At 40.5% G+C, this 17,236-nt stretch overlaps 2 protein-coding genes across 4 annotated transcripts in view; one reads left to right on the top strand and one right to left on the bottom strand.

Annotated features, from left to right (window-relative positions):
* Positions 1 to 17,236, top strand: part of LOC110977658 (transcription factor IIIB 90 kDa subunit-like) — a 61,249-nt gene that overhangs the window by 11,550 nt on the left and 32,463 nt on the right. For both annotated transcript variants that reach the window (XM_022231955.2, XM_087148032.1), the window contains exons 7-9: positions 10,382 to 10,531; positions 11,266 to 11,359; positions 14,647 to 14,773. In XM_022231955.2, the coding sequence (XP_022087647.2) occupies positions 10,382 to 10,531; positions 11,266 to 11,359; positions 14,647 to 14,773 (371 nt within the window). The remainder of the gene's footprint in view (positions 1 to 10,381; positions 10,532 to 11,265; positions 11,360 to 14,646; positions 14,774 to 17,236) is intronic.
* LOC110977659 (BTB/POZ domain-containing protein 6-B-like) lies at positions 1,327 to 9,902 on the bottom strand. Of its 2 annotated transcripts, none has more exons than XM_022231956.2 (3): positions 9,836 to 9,902; positions 7,324 to 7,906; positions 1,327 to 4,942 (listed from the first exon to the last, which is right to left on the bottom strand). In XM_022231956.2, exons 2-3 carry the CDS (start codon positions 7,815 to 7,817, stop codon positions 3,904 to 3,906), a joined length of 1,533 nt encoding a protein of 510 aa, XP_022087648.2. In that variant the 5' UTR covers positions 7,818 to 7,906; positions 9,836 to 9,902; the 3' UTR covers positions 1,327 to 3,903. The 2 variants fall into 2 exon arrangements, with proteins under 2 accessions (XP_022087648.2, XP_087004163.1); XM_087148037.1 differs by lacking the exon at positions 9,836 to 9,902 and adding an exon at positions 9,388 to 9,440.

The raw sequence follows: 17,236 nt of genomic DNA, 5'->3' as shown, positions 1-17,236 counted from the left end.
GAGCGTCTTAACCACTACCAGCCACGCGACCTGTTTTCGGGTACATAGGCTTTATATGCAGAGCCGGGGAGCCCGGAACTGGGACAAAAGAGTTGGGCCTTATAACAAAAGACGGTGCTCAGCACAAAAGACTGAGCTGCTGGGCATTACCGACATTTTTTCACTCTCAATGGTGGAGATAATCCAGCCTTGTTTTGAAACAGTATACCACAGTTTGAGGCATTTAGAGCGAGCCGATTACCACCGGGTACAAAAGCTCTCCACCACCGCAGCGATGAGCCACACAGCACCGCTGCACGCTAATCTGGCTCCTATTGAAAAGAGGTCAGCAGTGCACTGTGCCGGTTTCGGGAACAAAAGAATCTTACGTAATACCGCAAAATTTGGGCTCTTTTTCCAAGGCTGCAGGCCTGGCTGAAATATTCAGGAGTCAATGAATTTTACCTGTCAGCTTTAGAGTAGTGCCCAAAGAGTCCTTCATTTCGGTATAAATGGCCATTAAAGGAAATGATGAATTTTGAAGAATTTTGAAAACGGAAAATCTTGAAAATGACACGGCATCTTGTCTTGCTCAAGAAAAATCCACCTGGCAGCAAGTGGTTGAGGTTTTTTCTTCAGCCTTACATACGTTCCATTTGACAATCTTGTTTTCAATTTTTGGCATTTAATTTCACCCCACTGTGTTGTTCCTTCAGTGTGTAGAATTATTCAGCAATCAGAATAAGCCATTTGCGAGTTAAATTCGAAGAAAATCTGGTACACTAAGTTATCTGATTGCAATTAAACATAACAATTTGAATTCCCCAGACTAAATACACTGTTGGTTTACCTTATGATTCGAGGCGAGCGTTTGCATAGCAACCACCATCTCTGGAATGGACTGGTTCCTTTGAGCCCTTCTAATCCATTGCAAATAGTGTATTGGTTCAAGGTGTCTCTTATGTAACTACAAGTAAGCACAAGCTTGCCCTGAATCACCAGCTGGGGCCAATTTCATTGAGCTGCTTAGGCACAAAATTTGCTGAAGTGCGAAAAAACCTTACTTGATAAATCAGGTAACCAGTCAAAACTCCATGTGATGTATATTGTTTTGGGATTGTATTTAGCTGTTTTTTGGTTAGCATGACAATCAGATAGAGTTTGAGCTGGTAACCTAGATGTCAGAGATGCACCAATCACCACACCTACATGTATATCTATACCATACCATGCACACTTACGTACATGTACCCCAATATATCGCATGATATGTGTTTGGATTGGTATTGTCATACATGTACATGAAGGATACATGTATGGTACACGAAAGGACACAGCACCAGTAGGTGCAGATAACTGACTTTGTTCTGACATGTCTTTCATTTATTTCATTGAACTATTAAGTAGTAAATGTACATTGCTATAACTCTGAGCCTACATTGATTCATCTTGAACCCAAGCTACCAGTAATGTACAAAGTAACGGGCCCCTAATTTTTTTCCCTGAATAGTAGCTGTCAATGTGATTGGATGGAAGTTATTTAGTGTTATTATCATCACTGGGGCTTCCTCCTGACAGACTGTATGGTGTTCGCCTATTTGGACTGGTATACATGTGCATGTAGACGAATCCACTGACACTTCATTGGACACTACTGACGGCCCCCTTCAATGGTTGTACGCATTGCATAGGGTTTTGTATGAAGTGACTATCACGGCAATAGCTGTCATGATACTTACCACCATTAAAAGGGGCCAATGCAAACGACCAGGTGTTATGATAACTGGAAAATAAAGTTACATTTACACAGAGGGCAGTGTGTTTCTCACAGACTCACAGACTAAGTAGAGGCAATTTACATGTATATGTACTACTGGGGACAAACCACTGATCACAAGGACTGGGGAACATCCTTTGTTTCTTTTGTGTTCTGTCTTACAGGCTAAGTACTAGAAAGACATGCAGCAGTTCACAATTGGTGTTTCTAGTTCATGTTCAGAGTTCAAAGTACATGCGGATTTCATGCAGTAGGATTCTTAGAAAAGAGCTTTACCATGTTTACCCCGTCCACACTTCAACATTGGCAATAGGCCCAGGTGGATGCAGTGCTTTCTATTATGCCACAGGATTCCATCTCAGGATAGAAAAACCTGTCCTGTTAGAAATCACTGGATAATTTTTTAGTAAGAACCTTCCTATCTCTGCCACTGTGTAGGAAACGAACGGCGCATTCTTTGCATTGGCACCTGAACTTGAGCAAGGGGATTCAATCCCATTTTCCTAACAGTAAACCGGCCAAAACACTACATGTACAAACCTGACTATATTATGCAAAAAACCGGTACTTGTCCCACTGACGCGTTACACTTTTGGCAAGTTACACTTGATCTATAGAACCATGTGATGACTAACCTGGAGTTACTCATGGGATAATACAAGTTTACCACAGACACAAGAAGGAAAAGGCCGGTGTCATTATCCCAAATGTTATTGACACCGAGTAGGCACATACATGTATGTATATTGAAAAATAACATTTTGCAGTCCGTGGTGGAATATACAGTATGCACCTGCACATGTACAGTACCAAGGGAGTGCTCTTTTCAAAGACATGAAAGAGGCAGTGATTTTATTTATAGGCAGTTGCTGGATTGTTTGAAATGACACTTCCCTAGGTACATAATCTGTACCTGAAAAGAATGGTAGAGAGCAAGTGATAGTATTTTACAGATTTCATACATCATTTACGTGTACAAGTGAGTGTGGTTTATCCCACCCACCTCCCACAATAAGAAAAAAATCCCCACCAGTTGTTTTACGGAGAAACACTTGCAGATTTTGAACAAAGTTGTGAGTTATTTCCAGCATTGTATTTCATGTACAGAAAGTTACAGGTACCTACTTTTTTTCACTAGATCATGTACAGTAGTAGCTTGCAATTTGGGTTTTGCCCACAGGATTAATACATTGCCACACACTTTAGTCTACCTTTAACTCTCTGTTAAATAAGGTGTCATAAGAGTTTTTAAGGATTCATTGAAATTTATCTGTTGCAGTTACTAGGTCCAGCCTCATGCAAGTGCACATTAACACATACATGTAACAAAGCAATCTGCAATAAAACACAGTGTAAAAACAAGATGAATACTTCACGTGCATGCTCTTACTGAACCTGTCAGCATTTTGGTGTAAGTTGCTTTTCACATGTCAAGTACATTTATTCACTAATGCACTACATGTACATGCATGAACATTACAAACAGGACAAAGGTGCTTGACTAGCTTGTGGGACTGTGATTACATGTACATGAATTTGCCAACTTGCAAAGCTGAATGCAAAATTAACAGTGATGAGAATCCTGTACATGTGCAAAGCCTTTCATCTAAGTGTACCTTTTGAAAAGTTCAGACCAGTTTTGTACAATGTATTCAAGTCCATCACAAGTCCCTTCACAGGTAAGTCACAAGGCCAGTCATAAGAAACAAGGTGAACAATGACAAAGGAATGCTTTTGTCACAGCTCATTTGAATAGCTTGTGAATTGGCTTAAGACTGAATGAGTTACAGTGTATGATGGACTTACAGAGACTTGTAGGAACTTGTGATGGACTCAAATACATACATGTACATTCAGATGCATGTACATGAATAGGTAGATGTACATGTAGGCACCTGCATTCAAGCCAATCTTCGTATGCATTTTGCTAGATCCTAACATGACTGCAAAACCCTACCATGGAATTTTTTCCAAATTTACAAACTCAATTACATTTCTCCCTTGAAGTCTGCTTTAAGGAAAAAATCATAACAAGCTACATGTACAGGCATGACAGGTGTATGCAAATACAGCCCACAGTCATAACGAATTAGTAAAAAGCCAGTTGAACAAGACACTTTTTGAGAGTTTTGTGTTCATATTATAAATTATGCATAGAAGATCAATTCAGGGATTTGGCCGCCCTGGACACCAGTGCCATTTGTGCTTTCAGGTGAGCATTCAAACTTGAAGGTCACATGGTGGTCTGTGACCTCTGTCAGGCCTTCTTGGCCAAAATAGCTCAATTCGGAACCGCATAGTATCACACTGGCTGTGTAGTAGACACGGGGTTCAACCTGCACTGGATTAGGGAACATGACCGGGAAGGTGTTGCTGGAGCCGTCCGAGAAGAAGTTGGTCTGTGCCTCGCCGAGAACCTTCCCACTCTCGCTCTGTTTTAGTTCCATCTTGATGCCATAGTCCGCGGCTCCCGAGCTGGAGCCGTACAGCCCGTAGCCAGCGATGAAGACGCGCTTGTCCACGGAGAACTTGATGCTGTCGCATCGGCCTCGGTATCGCCACTGGTTGCTGCGATAGGCTGAAGATTGGAAGCGATGCACCTTGCAGGTACGCAGGCCCTTGCGGGGGTGGCAGGCAAACTGCAACTTGGGCTTGTTGGCGGCCATGAAGTGGAGGAACACATCGGTGGTTTCCTGCAAGGTGAGCAGGCCACACTGGGCAGCTTCGTTGGCATACTCCTCCACGGGCATGGTGGGGATGCGGACCAGGTACAGTGCCTTGCCCAGCACCTTGCGCTTGTTCTCTGGGTTGGGGTACAGCCCCTTGCGACCGCACTCTGCGTCAGCCCACCGGGAGACCGCCCGGAAGAGCACAATCTCCTTGATGTTGAGTGTCTCACGCATCAGGATGCTCTCCAGGGTCTTGTAGTCGACCTCCAAGAAGCTGTCGGATGCGAGAGCCACCTCGGCCTGGGCATCAATGACCTCCCAGCAACGCTGCATAAGATCAGGCTCCTCGAAGAGATGGCTTTGGCTCAGTAAGACGCAGGCATTCTTAGCACTCAAGCTACGCTCTAGGAAGCACACACAGGCTTGGGCAAGGTGGGGCACATAGTACTTCTTGGCAGCATACAGAGTGGTCAGAACATTATCTGGAGTAAGGTCCACTTCATCGCAGTACAGGTATCTGTAGAAGGAGCCATTCAAAGAAACAATCATTTTGGGTTTTTTCTCAGAATTGTAATTCATGTATTGTACAATACACGTACATGTACTTGTACATTGTACGTGTACGGTATGTTCATCATACATTGTAATGAAACCAGTACCTCCAAAATATTTTATACACACACTGTTGCCAACAAATTATGAAAAACCATGCATTATGCGTACAAAAGCTGATATGTAGTATTTACACACATACATGTGTAAATGTGCGCATGTTTTCTGGATAAAAAAAATTCCAGACAGTGATTTCCATTTGTAAAATCCACTAATGTGAATCAGCTGCATCATTTCATCATCACCATATCAGGCTCATTCTTTTTCTGCATTATGCATCACTGAAAGTGTATCCCGACATACTGGAAATACATGTAATTTTTGTCTGAATCATTCTTTTGCATTTGTCAGTTCTGTCCCATTTCATCACATCACATTACGGCCATTTCCCCTGTAAACATGGTAAACTCTTCAAGCTTTTCACTGATTCCCTGCAGACTGTGTGGTCATTATGAGTCATGCTAATCAAACGGTTGTCTGATTGTGGTGATTTCTGGCAGCCGGTGGGCATTCGGCATTTGCAAAGGGAGCGAGTGATTTGGTTGTTGGATGAGTCATCAGAGCACGTGTAGAAGAGCTAATGTTAGTTACTGGAAATTTCAAGTTGGGGTTAAGGTTCACCATGAAAATGAGGATAGGCTTCTCAGAATATGAACAAAATGATAAACCACATACCACGGTACATGTACATGTATGTGCCAATATACTAATGTTGCAATGCCTTTGCAGTAACAATAGCATGAATATTATTACCATGCGGCATACATGTACATTGTAGCAATAGTGCACTGTGCACACAAGTACACTGCACCAGTACATGCATACTATGCACATGTATGTGTACATGTAACATTTACGCACATGTACATGTAAATGTGCCAATATACTAATGTTGCAATGCCTTTGCAGTAACAATAGCATGAATGTTACCATGCCGCATACATGTACATTGTGGCAATAGTGCACTGTGCACACAAGTACACTGCACCAGTACATGCATACTATGTACATGTATGTGTACATGTAACATTATGTCCATGTACCTGTACATGTTACAGTTGGTTGTTCAAATTCTCTTCATTTAACATTGATGTGTTTTTGTGTATTCAGTGTTTACAATACATGCAGACACGTGTAAGTACTGGATGTGCCATTAAAAAGCATTGAACCAAAGCCTACATACATAAGGCATGTGACAATTTTTTTCAAGTTACATGTAGTCTGATTTAGATGTAACATACATGTATGCCAAAAGATTTGAAATAAGCTTTCTAATGATACTGAAAGCAATGTTATGCGATGTTGGGTTGGGGAGTTGTGATTTTTTAAAGGGTTTTAAACGGGCATACAGTTGTATTTGTATTGAATAACATAGCAATCTTCTAAAAAACTGTGACCCGCAATCCTTGATTTACGTTATGCCGCGCCGCCATAAATCACAGCAATATGGCGTGCACAGCGCTTGCACCACATGGGACTGAACAACCCGTAGTCCGAAAAAAAAAAAACCCTTCAAAGCTTCAGAATTTGCTCAAATTACACCCACTTATAGCTTAAGAGTTATGTTTCACAACAATTCCCCTTAAAATGGCAACGCTTTGTTACAAATCAGGATTAGTTGGGCGGAATTTCGAGCTTGAACTTTAGCGGCACCGTAATGGCACTTCCTGGAGGTCGATCAGAAAATGTCGAAAACGAACATGAACTTCGTGTTTTTCACATTACATATTCATTAATTTGCCAATCAGCTGCGCGAAATCTAGACACACCTTCTGCAGGCAGAGAATCAGGCTGACACTTGTGTGGGCACCTTTCGGAGGTCGCATGCGCTGCATGTTTGCACATACCTACATGTACATACATGTGCATGTGCATGTACATACATGTAAATACATTTTTCGTCTGGCAGTGCAAGTTTTCTAAATTGTAGGTTGTACATGTACAGTATGTACCCATCTCTTCTAAAACGAAATTAAAAAACAAATATCCATGGAGGTCAACTGTAGTTACCTACAATGTGTACATCTACAGTGTTTTGGAAACATCATACAAACTTTCAAATTGTACTGGTACATGTACATGTACACTGTAAATTCTGAGCCAAGATAAAATTACGTGGCATGAGATAAATTTGACTTCACTGTAAGTACATGTACATGTACATCATGATTGTGCTTGTTTTTGTACATATGTATGTACACATAAACAATGGCTCCACATGCAGCCTTTTTTAAGTTTTCAATCCTTTTGTGTCTTCTGTTCCACCTTAAACTGAACTGCACTTACTTGAGTAAAGTGAGGAAGGCCTGTGGTTCAACATCTGGTATGACAATTTCTGTCTGGTTCTCAGCGAGATCCCCATAGAACATAGCAAAGAATACAGAGCTCCCAGATGCTAGGATGTACTTGTGCGCAGGCACCCGTTGCTGCCCGTTCTTGGGCCCCACCAAGAACTTCACGTTGCTCATCAGTACATTGTTGTACAGGCAGGCATTGCGTTCCCTCACCGTAGCCCCCTTGGCTTGCCAGTTGTCACCAAGAGGGCGCCGGGGCGCAATGAGCATGGGACTCGCTGGCTGGATGACGTTCTGGATGGGTGTGCGATTGTCCTTGGATGGAATGGCAATAGGCAGGGTGTTCTGGGACACACCCTGGGTGGGGGTATTTGGGATGGGGCTCTTGGAGGCTGTTGGTTGCTTAGGTGGGCGGGTGTCCACCTCGCGATTCTCCCCACCACTGAGATTCTGCAGGTTTGGCTCTCCAAGATTGAGCGCCTCCATCTTGGTGGTATGGTACAGGCGCTTCGTAACCAGAGTAGAGTTGTGATGCCAATGAAAGGAATCACCAGTAAATCAATGTGCTGCCTTGTCTGCCAAAAATAAAAATGAAATCAAGTTTTTTACTAACATCTGTGTGTCAACTTCTGCACTGAGCACAATTGCGTACACATTAACCCTAACCCTCCTCAATCCTTCACCTGTTGGAGGATTGAGGAAGGTTAGGGTTAATTTTGCTCCAATTTGTTGTAAGAGCCATGCCAGGTGTTATGGTACCTTTCCTAGCACTAGATTCTACTTTCCCTACAAATCAATTTTAAGAGTCAGCTATCGGTATCATTTTTTGTATGTACATATGTAATGTACATGTCCAGATATTGGCACATTGGGCCACGTGTATTTGGCCTTGTTGTTAAGGTTTGCAACTCTCGATCATACTGTTTGTATGCCGTTCGTATAATAAGGGTTGAAATCCAGTAGCTGACAAGGGTACCGGTACGTAGAAGGGAGGGGGCAGATAATGAGGCCATGGCCCCCAAATTTTTGTTTTGTAAACAATGAGAGACATAGTTTTGGGGGTCTATTTCAAGTTCCTTCCAAAAGCATGTAAACACCCCCCCCCCAAAATGTACATGTACAGGTAGGTTCACACTCGAAAGGCCAAAAATGTCAAAAAATTTCCTGAATTGTGGGCCCTTCGAACAAAACAAGTTAACCCCCGTCCCCCTCTTGAATGTTTGGTTCTGGAACTGCTCTTGGTGGATGTACATGTATGTGTGGACATAGGCCTGCATATGTACATGTACATGAATATGTGAACTTGGGCAAGCTACATGTACATGTACATGAACATACATATACATTTACATGTACTTTACCCCAACATGTCTCTCTCTACATGTACTTATACCTAGGAGTGCATACATGTACATGTACTGGTGCAACATGCACATGTACATGTGTAAAGCATGTGTTTGGGTACATGAACGTGTACAACGCTCTGCTTGTAGGGGACTGTTTCGGGAGCACTGCCAAGTATTGTCAACTACAGTGCACCTTCATTTTGCAAGACTACACAACTGGCAGAATCGTCGCATGCGCTATTCATGAGGAACTGGTTCAAGGACTTTCATGTACAGTGTAACATGATGATGGGAAAAATGGTTACAACAGAGCCCATGACCTCACAGCCTGTTTAACCAGAGCTGCTGCCCACTGGAGCACAGTGTCACTTTGAAATGGATTCAGAAACTTAAAATCTTCTGTATGTCAAGTTATTCCAAAGCAGCAGAGGGCTGGAGGCGCAAGGCACAACTGGGACACTGTCCCCAAATTCAGACAAGTCCCTTTATTTGGAGACCTTCTCTCCTTCAGGGGACTGATTTTGTCTCTGAATAAAGGGACTTCTGTAAGTTTGGGGAAGTCTCCCCTGAGAGTTGTGATGTGCACCCCCCACGGAATGACAAGAGGAGGTTATAAATAGGCCTATGTGCTATCGATGCTGAGTACCAGTTACAGAACACGGAAATTTGATCATTGACTGAATAGGATATGAGAAGTCTTGTTTGATTACCGGCTACTTGTCTCCCCTCATGAAAAAGAGTTGGTTATCTGTCACTTTGATCAAAGTACAACACTTGTAAGACAAACATGACAATCATAACAGTCAGTGAGAATCTTAACAAAATAACTCATGTTATTTCATACTGTACATGTTGTTAGACACGTTAGAAGTGAACATGTGAAAAGTAATTCATACACGTAACTGCTACTTATATGTATAAAAACAAAACAAGGAAGCAACAAAAGAAGACCACTATAAAAAAAATTGCATTGAAAAAATAAAAAACATCAATGACACTTGACAGGGAGAATGAATTTACACAATGTACAGAGCTGCATCAACTCTGGTACTGCTACTTTTCTGGAGGTTAACACTAAACTACAGGTGTACACATGAACCAGAAACAACATCAATTGGGAATGCTGATATCAACAATGAATTGAAGGGGTTTGCTTACTTCAGAGACAATCAGAAGATGTACATGTACTGTACTTCCTGGCAGCCATTGATTACCCAGAATGCATGAGACCCAAAATGGATTGAACCATTTTGTTTAGTAGGGGTGTGTCAATCTGAGGGGAAATAATAAATATTCTGTGGGAGTGCATGGATTTTGTTTGTCTGTGTTAGAGATGTCACAATAACTATTGCATTTTCATTCTTAAGTCAGTGTATAAATAAATCTTAAGTTCCATGATGAAAACATTTCCCCCAGCTATTTTGTATGACAGGCTTTTGCTTTGTACTTGTAGAACACTACAGCAGAAAACTGGATTTCCTTGTTAGAAGGAAAATGTAAAATGTGGAGAATGCATACATGTACATCATTATCTGTACAATTTCTGCTTCCATTATAAAGTACTACATACCGGTATGATACATGTAGAAAGGTACATTTTTTCCCAGAAAGGGAAACTATTTTATTTCTAAGCTCTTGTACCCCCAATTTTTTTGTATTTTCAGAGAAATCCTGTCTTTTTCATTCTTTTTTTTTTTTTTCCAGATCCATGCTTGTATATCCATCGCTTTGCCCATAAATTGGAGTTTAACGACAAAACACATGAAGTCTCAATGACGGCATTGCGGTTGGTTGCAAGAATGAAACGGGACTGGATGCACACTGGGCGGAGACCGTCGGGTCTTTGCGGAGCTGGTACGTTCATATTACCATCTTTTCCGTAGCCCTTTGTCAAAATTGGTTGCCTGTGGCTGTTAGTGACACATGGGTCTGTGGTAAGGAGCCGTAGCCACTACCTAGCTAGTGGCTTCCATACATGTACATGTACTGTATTTGCACATGTTCTTGTCTGCCAGAGCTATAATTTTTGGACGAAACCTTGGGTTGGTTTAAGTACATATTGGCTCATTGGGTCCTTCGTGCAGTGAAGGAGGTAGTTTCAAAGAATCATTGGCATTTCATGTAAAGAAATACATGTATGAATGTACAATGAAGTGTGGAATGTTTAGTAAATGTAACAGTTGCACTCTGTGTAAATGAAAAGGATCTTGTGCTGTAAAAGGCAAATTCTATTCTGATGTATTATTTGACTTATGAAAAGGCAATTTTAAGTTGAAAACTGTGGTACGTGTACAATGTACGGTATCTCAGTTTATGAAATTTTTGGCAAATCACCGCATGTAATTAATCATAATAACAATAATAACAAGTATTTATACTGCGCCAAACCAAGCTCACAGTCCCTAACATGGGATCAATCACACAAACATAACAGGGATGGGTGAAATTCAGCAAAAGTACCAGCATGTACATTGACATGTTGACTAGAGAGAAGAACCTTTCAAGCAAGGAATTTAAAATTCCTATTGAGTTCTGCTTCTTCAACTTGAAAGGTTTAAAATTTTTCTGCCGTTTGGTGTCTCTTTCAGCCTTGTTGGTTTCTGCCCGCCTGCATAACTTCAATCGGACACAGAAGGATATAATTCGAATTGTGAAAGTCTGTGATGCAACACTCAGGAAAAGGTAGGAATTCATTCGATGATCAATAAACCATTTGCGAGTTAAATTTGAATAAAATCTGGTGCACTGAGTTTTCTGACTGCACATAAACATAACAATTTGAATTCCCCAGACTAAAGACACTGTTGCTATACTTCGTGATTCGGGGCAAGCTTTCGCATAGCGACCACCATGTCTGGAATGGACTGGTTCCTTTGTGCCGTTCTTATCCATTGAGAACAGTGTACTGTTGCAAGGTGTCTCTTATGTAACTAAGCAAAAGCTTGCCCCGAATCACAAGGTACATGTATAGCAACGGTGGTTTTAGTATGGAGAATTCAAGTTGTTATGTTCACGTGAATTTAAAGAACTCAGTGTACCAGATTTGGGTCAAAATTAACTCGCAAAGGCTTATTTCATGCTTACTTATCCATATTAAAAATGTACAAACTGTTTTGTATTTTGCAAGTTTCTAGGTCATTACCATTTCTTGTTTGTATGATTGACTCATCTGTATTATCAATACAGTCACATTGCATAGTTATCTAGAACTGCATAGGCCTATGCTGGTATCTTGACATTTTTAGACATTTACTAGTGTTTGATGAACTGTAGAACTTACAGTACCGTACACATTATGAAAGTTCTGTATCATTCAGTAAAATACACCTTAGTGTACATGTACCTTGAATTATTGTGAACATTGTGAGTATGAAAATGGTTTAAATGTGAGTAATTTTCAGAGAGTAAACTAGCTCATGCTGACTCATCCTTTGTCATAATACAGCTTACCAGAGGTTGTTTTAATTTATAATGCCACCATGTACATGTACTGTCTACATGTACATGATAGCAATACAATGTATATTTGGAATTGCCACACAAGAAACATCAGCCAGTAAGGGAAAGGACACATCAAAGAGCATGCTTTACTTCATTTTGTGCATTGTAGTGTGTGCTGAGCCTCGGGCTTGTTTCTACGTTGACTCAACAAACCTGCCAGGAAGGTTTTTTATTTGATAACCTTCTTGTAAATTCCTCCTTTCCCCTTTAGTTGTGAACAAAAATCACTCTCATATTGATCAGATATTAGGTTGAGAAAGATTCACACACTTGAAGCCTCTGGAGCAGTTAAAGCCCTTAGGCACTTTTCAAAGTGTCAAAATTACATTTTCACTGCTCTGAAATGTGTGGTTTTTAAGAGGTAAAATCTGCCAGCTCATTGCTCGTTTCTTGTAGACTTACGGTGCACTAAGGGTAATATGTATGATTCATAGAATATTTTCTTAACAGTAGTTACTTATCGCCATCACCCTCCTTGCTGTTTGTAATCTTGACAACCACTTTTTTCTTTTTGGGGGGGATTGCATTTGACCAATTGGCCAGTCACATGCATGTATGTTTCTCTTGCGCTTGTTGCATTGGCCAAGTGATAAACTGCTGGCCCAAATGCCAGAATCAACGTCATTGGTGGGATTTGGTGGCCAGTCTTAAATAGTTATTTCAGTTGCTATAGGTACGTGGATTTTTTGTATTTTCATTGTTGTTTGGTTTTCTACCATTACGCTGAATGTAAATTAGCTAGTCCTCCCCTTTGGCGGTTGGCCCTCTGTGAGTTGCTGTTACAATTTTAATGTTTAATAATTAAAGGTTTGAAAATTAATGAAAGTTACCGGTAATTCTTTGGTTTATTTCATTTCCCTTCCTTCCAAAAGCTCCCAAACATGACATCACCCCTAAGAAAGGCCATAATCGGTTACATGCAAAAATATTCAAATTTTTGGCCTCTTAAGAAACAAGTTTATTGCTCCCAAAATTTGGTTCTGGATTTGCCCTTGTACCTAAACTGCATGACCAGAGTAAAATCATGGTATGGGCACATATACATTTAATTACCATTCACCCATATATGAAAGAGCTTATTCAGACAGGAACGTCCTTGAAAAAGAATATTTGTCCATTTGATTAATTAAAGTCAAAGAATTCCAAAAGTCCTCAAATTTCAGTGCCTGAGATTCTTATTATTTATGTAATAAAGTGGGCACGTGTCAGATTACGGTACTGTAAGTTAAAGGTCATTCTGTAAATTCAGGGTCCAAAAGTGTGACATTTTTAGATATCTCTGAAATTGATTTCAAACTATTACTATTTGTTTGGCAGGTAATTTGCATTCATTCATCACTCTTGGAAATTAGAAAAATGTGTTCTGAACTTACCAAATCAGATGTCCGAGGTGACAGGTACATGAAAAAAATTGGACCCCTAATTTATAGAACGACCCTTAACAGACTGCAAGCACCTGTACAATTTAAGGCCTTTTTATTTGCATATGGACCCTTTTGTGCAGTATATGTACATGTACATATCCACATGTAGGCCAGACTAAGAGGATGGCCCTTCATGGAATGTCAATAATGTCTGATTAAAGTCATCACAACAATGATATTGGGTCTGCAACCAGGCCAGGGATAAGCCATATCACTTTAGCCCACACAAGTAGAATATGCACATGTAGTATACATGTAGGTATGTACATGTACATGTGCGTTTAGGTAGCAGTTACATGAATTACTTCAGGGATAAGATTTGTCAGGTTTTTTCCTGATTTCAGGATTTTTTGGGTCAGGAATTTCCAAAATTCAGAAATTTTCAAACAATCTCTTTCAAAATGTGGATCAATCCTGGTGTACCATGATAGTGTTTTTACATACATTTGTATAAACGTTGACACAGAGCGCAAGACATTGGTCCATGTATTTTAAAGGGAGCCTTTGTCAAACACAAATGTACATGTATGATTATTATTGACCCGATGGGGCTGAGGATCCCTAAAACCCACTGGTGATTATATCTTGAATATCTGCACATCTGAGAATGGTTCATATTTACTGACTTGAAGGCTTAAAAGGCATAGCATAATTAGCAAAATAAAGACTTTCAATGCGAAATCAGAATCCCTGTTTACAGGCACATACCTAGATTGCACCAAGGAATTGACATACAATAAAGAACATGAAACAAACACCAAGGAAGTGATACTAATGGTTGTGTCATCAGTCCCATTTTTTGAGTGCCATACATTATTGCAGTTCCTTTCCTGGGATCGATGGGTTGAAGAACTTGAACTAGCCCAGACAGCATGGACTTGTTTTTTTTGTGGGGGGGGGGAGGGAGGGATGGGAAGGCTTTTGAATCATAATTTGACGGAAGATGAGTACATATAAATCATTTGCTGTTCTCAGTATTAGAGCATGCCCATTCTACGTGAAGAGCTTTATTTCCCAATATTTTTTGTCCTTTTTTCTTGGCAGGCTCACAGAGTTTGAGGAAACACCTTCGGGTCAGCTAACCATCGATGAGTTCAATAAGATTGACTTGGAGGAAGAGCAAGACCCACCGTCATTCACAAAGGGGCGTAGGAAGTTGAAGATTGCCCAAGTAAGTAAACAAATTAGGCCTATCGGCATAATTCCAACATGAGCCAAGGAATTCGATTGTATCATTTCTTAGTTAACTTTACAAGGAAATTGAAGGAATTGAAGTGAGAATGATACACATGCATAAAATACATCGTAGTAGTCCCTAGTGCAAAAACACTGGTAGAAAGGTGGTCTTGACATATGCAAAAAATGATAGGTTGAAAAACCTAAGACAAATGTGCTAGTGGCCTTGGTCTTAAGAAACCTACATGTAAGTGTCAAGTGCACTCAAACCATTAGGAAGCAGATTTTTTTTCACCAACTGCAAGTACTCGTTTACACCTTCAAGAGAGCGAGACAGATAATTGATGTCAGTGCAATCTGCCGTCACGGACCCTCATAGTAGTACACGTATTTTAATAAACACTGGAGATTAGTCGCATAACCCTCTGTGCAGTGAACTTACTGTACTTTCTTTCTTTTCTTTTTTGTCCCCGAGTTGAGTTTCCCTGCTTTACTTTCTCCTGGCAAATTGTAACAGGAACCCCTGTGAACGGAAACTGTAAGAGTAGTGGTGAATTTAGGGCCCGTGATGTTTCAACTGTGATATCACTTTTCAGTATAAGTGTGCCTGTCTAGATGGCTACTAGGTGTGAGTAACGCGATGCTCTGGCAGCTTAAATTTCCAATTAGGAATAAAACATCACTACATGCGAGACTTTTAATGTAATTCATGTGCAGTACTCAAGACGAATTCAGATGTGACGCTGATGCCAAAAACAGTGAGAAAAGAGAGTGGGGGAGGGGGAGAATTGCCGAAGATGAGATGTGTCACTTCTTTGACGTGTGAAGAGAAGCTATGCGTGCATTCGGCAGGTGATTGAATCACTGAGGTGTCCAATTTAAGTGTTTTATCATGGGAGCTGTTGAAAAGTTGCTCGAGATCCGCAGACAGGAAGGTATTCCAGCCCAGGACATATAAATGGAAGAGTTATTCCCAGAATAATGCTCAAGTAGCATTCTTCGGACATTTATCGTATGCCCCTTTGGGGGGTAGTAATTTCATGTAGCATTATTCAGCTGGTGTAGAGTTTCGAGAAATGCCTTTTCAACTGTGTTTGATTAAGATAGAGTGAGAGCTTTCCCCCAGAACATAGCGCAGTTTGAGTTATGCTTATAAAGTGATCAAACAGAAGCAAGCTTAGAATTCTGTTATAATGGATTCCCCTGTCAATGAGGTAATGTATCTGTCTGTCTGTCTGTCTGTCTGTCTAAACATGAAACCAGGACAGATGGGAAAATGCATTTATGATCAGCTAAAATACCAGACAGTGAATTCCTCTCCCTCCACCCTTGGCGTTTCCAAGTCTCTTACCCTTTAACAGAGCAAACTCATCACGTTCGCCTCAAATTGTCGGGGGAGGTTTAGGGTTACCCGTGGCAACCGGAGGTATCACATGAGTTGGGAACATCTTCCCGGAGAGCGGGGTTTTTCGTTTCTGCTTCATCTGTTATTTATAGTGTGCAAATTGTTTCAGGGGTGCATCGCAAGGACTGCTGTCCGGAACTGTGAGTGAGAAATCATGAATGTTTGACAGCATTGGACTGGATTTATGTGTCAGGGAGCCGGGGGGGGGGGAGATTTGCAGTGGATATTCAACTTTGCAAACTTTGTTGGGATGTTTGAAAACACTTGGTGGTGGTGACATAGAGATTTCCAAATGGAGCTGTTCAACTGAGTGTAGAGTTGCGTGTATGTTGTATACAGCCCTGAGATCACACACCATACATGTACATGTACTCGGTATATGGACATACATGTACATGGTGGCTCCCCTTCAGGAAAAACACTGATAACATGGGCAAATTTGTACCCACTCCCATCAAAACCCAGCCAGTCCTGGACAACTCAGCCTTTTATTAATTGTTTTATTAGTTGTATAATAATACTATATTCTTAAAAAGTGCCTTACATTGTCAGAAACTTTCCAAGCTCGTTACAGTTAGATAATATTACAATAAAAGGAAAAGAAAACAATTTTAGTTAAATATACAGTTTAAAGTTGAAAAAAGCTTTCAGTTAAAATTGAGTGATTGAAAAATTACATATAAATAAAGTGAATGAAACTAAAGTAAAATTGGAATTAAAGCTGAATTGAAATAAGATCAAACAAATTTTAACTATATAAAATGCTGCTAAAATAAGTAAGTTTTCAATGAGGATTTAAAAGATTCAGTCATGGTCTTAATACAGATTGTGTCTGGGAGCCTATTCCAGATGTAGGAGACAGTGACGGCAAATGCATACATGTATATGACTAAGTAAACGGTGCTTTTTAAAAATTTTTCATTGTGATAGGAAACACAGCTGTTTTGGCTTAAGACACACCAAATGTACACCTGTCATCTGGTTTACCGATGAAATTAACCAAGATTACAATTGACCAAGGTCAAGTTTATAAAATCAGCTGGAGAAATTGTC

Source organism: Acanthaster planci, linkage group LG01 (assembly GCF_054643075.1).
Source record: "Acanthaster planci isolate LZ-2023a linkage group LG01, COTS_SCS, whole genome shotgun sequence".
In the NCBI taxonomy this organism is placed as follows: Eukaryota; Metazoa; Echinodermata; class Asteroidea; order Valvatida; family Acanthasteridae; genus Acanthaster; species Acanthaster planci.
This window is presented reverse-complemented; position numbering and strand designations above follow the sequence as displayed.